The sequence below is a fragment of the Octopus bimaculoides genome, chromosome 10 (assembly GCF_001194135.2).
Source record: "Octopus bimaculoides isolate UCB-OBI-ISO-001 chromosome 10, ASM119413v2, whole genome shotgun sequence".
NCBI classification, from domain to species: Eukaryota; Metazoa; Mollusca; class Cephalopoda; order Octopoda; family Octopodidae; genus Octopus; species Octopus bimaculoides.
In genome coordinates, this window is record NC_068990.1 from 1,512,775 (window position 1) to 1,517,437 (window position 4,663).

Consider the following 4,663-nt stretch of genomic DNA (forward strand, 5'->3'; position numbering starts at 1 on the left):
GTACTTACTGGAAAGTCCGGGATAAGCTACTTCCTGGAAAGTTGCGAGGAATTCCCGGGAAGTTCTAAGTATGGGACTTACTGGAAAGTTACGAGAATTTCCTGGAAAATTCCGAGAGTTGGCCTTCCTGGAAAGTCCCGGAAATGGGGACTTCCTCGAACGTTCCGAGGATGGGATTTCCTGGTAAGTTTCAAGGACGAGCTATGTCATGGAGCCCTCCGAGGAATTCCTAGGAAGTTCCAAGGATTAGCTTCCTGGAAATTTCTGAGGATTTCCTGGAAATTTCCGAGGATAGAACTTCCTGGGAAGTTCCGAGGATGTTACTTCCTGGAAAGTTCCGAGAATGGGACTTCCTGGTAAGGTCCGAGGATAAGCTACTTCCTGGAAAGTTATGAGGATGGGACTTCTCGGAAAGTTCCGAGGACAGGAAGGAATTACTTCCTGGGAAGTTCCGTGGAGGCGAGGAATTACTTCCTGGAAACATTGCAAAGCGTTTAGTGTCGAGTAAAAACCTACAGAATTGGTCCCTAAAGCAGTAGAATATGTCAGTTTCTCGGACGAGTCATCCTTTACCTTATTTCTGACCAACGGCTGAGTATACGTGTGGAGACAGCCAAAAGAAGCATTTGACCCAGACTGCCTTCTTGCAACTGTTAAATATGGAGGAAGATCTGTGGTTATCTGGGGGCTGTATCTTGAAAATCTGCTGGCCCAATGGTTTCCCTTTATGGCAGAATTAATAGTCAAGACTAATTAAGCATTTTATCTGATCAAATTCATCCTATGGTTGCGGAACTGTTTCCAGAGGGAAATGCAATCTTTCAAGATGATAATGCACCAATTCACACAGCTGAAGTTGTTACCAAATGGCACGAGGAACATTCTAGTGAAGTTGAACATCTTATCTGTCCTCCACAGTCCCCAGATCTCAATATTATTGAACATTTATGGTGCATTCTACAAAAACTGCAGAGTGTTTTGGAAACAATTCAAACTTTGTACGAGTCCATACCTTGTAGAATTCAAACTGTAATTCCTGGCAAAGGCAGTTCTACCCCATATTAGAATAAAATTGTTTGAAATTTTAAGGTGTTTCCATTATTTTGTCCAACCCCTGTATATAGGATTGCTGTTCACTTGTGTCAAGGAAGACCATCATAACCTATTATGAACATTGTGTGCTCAGACAAATTTATACTTTTCACTTGTGGCTTTACTGGTGACTAACGAACCTAGCTTTTGATAAACGTACATTTCTACTGATATTGCACACCAAGCTTTCCCTATTCATCAGACTGGAGGTGCATTTTTGAGCATCTTGCTGAAATTCTGAATGAAAAATGTACGTTTTTTATCAAAAGTATCCAAGCACATACATGCTTACACACACGCACACACACACACACACACACACACACACACATACACACACACATACACACACACACACACGCATGCACACATGCACGCACGCACACACACACATATACATATGTACATACATACAGACAGACAAGCATACATACTCACATACATATAAACATGCATGTATGTGTGCATGTGTACACATGTACATACATACATACATGCATACACTTTAATGAGGTAGAGAAGTTCAAAAGCAAACAGGTGAATAATGAATGAACACAACTAATCCAAGAAATTAATATAAACAGAAGAAAATAGTACTCAACAACAAATCTTGTTTTTTAAGGAAATAATTGCTTTATTGAATTATTATGCATTTCCAAACAACAAAAATCAAAACAATAATGTGTACATATGTTTATAACATGTTTTGGCAGATTGAAACATGAAATAGGATTTTCACTGTTGGATTTCCTCTGAAAGAATGAGTTCTCTCTAGAGATGATGTATGTAAATAAGACACTCAAAGTAGTCTCACTGGACTATCAGACAGCTAATGTTTCAGTGTGGTTGCACTCCATCAGTGATAGACACAACCTGATTCCTTTGAGATAATTGTGGACAACTGTTCTTCATTATAGAAATCAGCAAACAAAATATTTGTTGATGCATGCTTAGACCTGCTGGCTGATGCTAATTTATCATGGGTATACAAAACAGGAAGACTAAGAAGAACAACATTTACATTATACATTCTTAACATATTCTGGTTGACTTAAACGTGAACTTAGCTTTTCATTGTTGGCTTTTTTCTCAGAGAAATCTTTTCTGCAAATGTATGGGTAGCACACACACGTTTCGATGTTGAACCCATTAGCATTCAGATTATTCGGTCAAATGTGATGCTTATTCATTGACATTGTTTTGAACCAGTTTTGCATTATTTCAAAGCTTTGAGATTTTGATGTGGTAACTGTTAATGTTTAGAATGATATTGTAGGGTTGGTGTGAGAGGCCAAATCTGGTCAGTTTGAATATAAAGCAGGTAAAATATTGTGGCCGGATATGGCCAGTTTAAATGCTTAAAGGTTAATAGTAGGAGTGTTCTCACAGAATTGTTATCACACTGGGCAAAATGATTAGTGACGTTTCCTCCATCTTTTCATTCTGAGTTCAAATTCTACCAAGGTTGACTTTGCCTTTCATCCTTTTGGAATTGACAAAATGAGTACCAGTCAAGCACCAGGGTCAATTTAATTGACATGTACCCTCTCTCGGACTTGCTGGACTTGTGCCCAAATTTGAAACTAGAGTTAGAAATGTTTTGAGATTTTATTCAAAAGTTTTGTGATGATTTTTGCTGACTAGAAATGTGCTGTAAGAACATAACTGCTTTTATGTATACTATCAAAGTTATGGGATTTTCTTTTTTGCTTTATGTAAGTTCATTTAAAGTTACACTTCCCAAGAACCAACCAACAATATTAAATGAGGGTTGACAGTACTTACAGCCATAAGCCGTATTTTAGCTAAAAGCAACAAATTTCATTAACGCTTTTAGTAGTTTGGATATTTCTGGAGAACTGTGAAGTCCCATTTACGAATGAATCAATCACTATTAGCTTTCATAATACGATTCTTTAAATCTTGTATTTCTTTCTCCTTGCTTTCATTATTTTTGGGGATTTGTAGTATTTCTCTCATTCTCTCAAATAGTCAGGATTCTTGATTTCCCTTTTATATAACAAGCTTACTTATGTTTTGGAGAATACTGAAGATTAGTCTTTTACAGTTTATTACAACATCTAATTAGAAGATCATAAAAGAGAGTGGTTGATGCACTGATGTCATGTTATTATATTTAATGACATAGTCCTCTATCCTCCCATTTTCTCTTTTTCTTCTCGATAAAGTAAGAAAATGTCTCGTAAAATATTCATTTGCAGTATCAACTAATGCTTAAGCTAATATGACAGAAACAATTAAATCAACAGATTTATATTACTACTGTAGTCAATAAAGTAGGGACGAATTTTTTTCATTACACTTGTAAAATTATCTTTCCTGGGGAGTTTATATCACTTAAATAAATTTCAAATTGATGTTCATGTGCACAGAGAACAGCAAAAATCAGAATGATGGCATACATACTCATTCAGCTTTGGCTGAGGGGACATAATGATGTTGAAACATCAAGTGACCCAAAGTCTCCTTGCACAAATGAAGTGAATGTGTTATGGACACACATTTGTCTGAAAGAAATTGTTCTTCAGTACTGATGAAATACAACAGTAATTATCATATTGATTTCCAAATCTATCAGAACATATTAAGAATGAATATGAATGTCAAATTTCAAATATAATACAAGTAAATGAAAAATAAGAAAATGGAGATATAGCATTTAATAAAGATTTATTATCAGAAAAATCAAACATAGTCCCTTACAGCTGTTTCAATTGAGCCCAATGAAGATTAAATAAATATTATTAAAATCATTGGGGGGGGGGGGCAAAATCTCTTCAGATGGGCAGAAAAGTTGTACTCTTAGGTTTTTTATGTGTTGTATTATAGAATCATCACAGTAGACGCATTTCAATGATAATAAACCATGGTTTATATACAAACCTATTATTTTATGAATATTATTCCCAATAAATATTATGTATTGAACAATTCCTTGTATGATACCATCTCTTAACGAGGCTAATTTAACCTCTAATTGAATATAAAACAGGCAATATTTTCATTCCCAGTAGCAGACAGTTCTATACTTCTACAGTTAATCAAACTGTATCCTTGTTTAAGATTTTTAATCATTTATCTTTTACTTGTTTCAGTCATTAGACTGCAGCCATGCTGGGGTTCCACCTTGAAGAAATTTTAGTTGAATGGATTAACCCTATTACTTATCTTTTAAGGCCTGCTTATATTGGTGCCTTTTGTTGAATCACCAGATTACAAGGAACATAAACAAATCAATACCAATTGTCAAGCAGCAGTGGGAGACAAACAAAGACACAAAAACACACATACAAGCATGCACATGTACGTGCGCGTGCACACACACACATACACAAACACACACACAAAATAGGATATGCAGACTCACTAAAGCTTTAGACAAGAGGTCTTTCAGTATTTCTATTGTCTTTTGGGTTCAAAGTTCTTCAGTGTTAGAATTGATTCCTCATCCAGTTTAACACCAACGTTTGGTCCTTGGAGATCTTCAGCAGAACTCATGCTTTTGCAAACATTGAGGTCAGGTTTCAAGTTTGATGCTCTCTTTCCCCCC

At 35.9% G+C, this 4,663-nt stretch overlaps 1 protein-coding gene across 1 annotated transcript in view; it reads left to right on the top strand.

Annotated features, from left to right (window-relative positions):
* The first annotated feature begins 70 nt into the window (after positions 1–70).
* LOC106867322 (cilia- and flagella-associated protein 65) overlaps positions 71–4,663 on the top strand; it is a 720,747-nt gene continuing 716,154 nt past the window's right edge. Inside the window, exon 1 of the mRNA XM_052971190.1 lies at positions 71–183. Coding sequence (XP_052827150.1) covers positions 71–183 — 113 coding nt within the window. The remainder of the gene's footprint in view (positions 184–4,663) is intronic.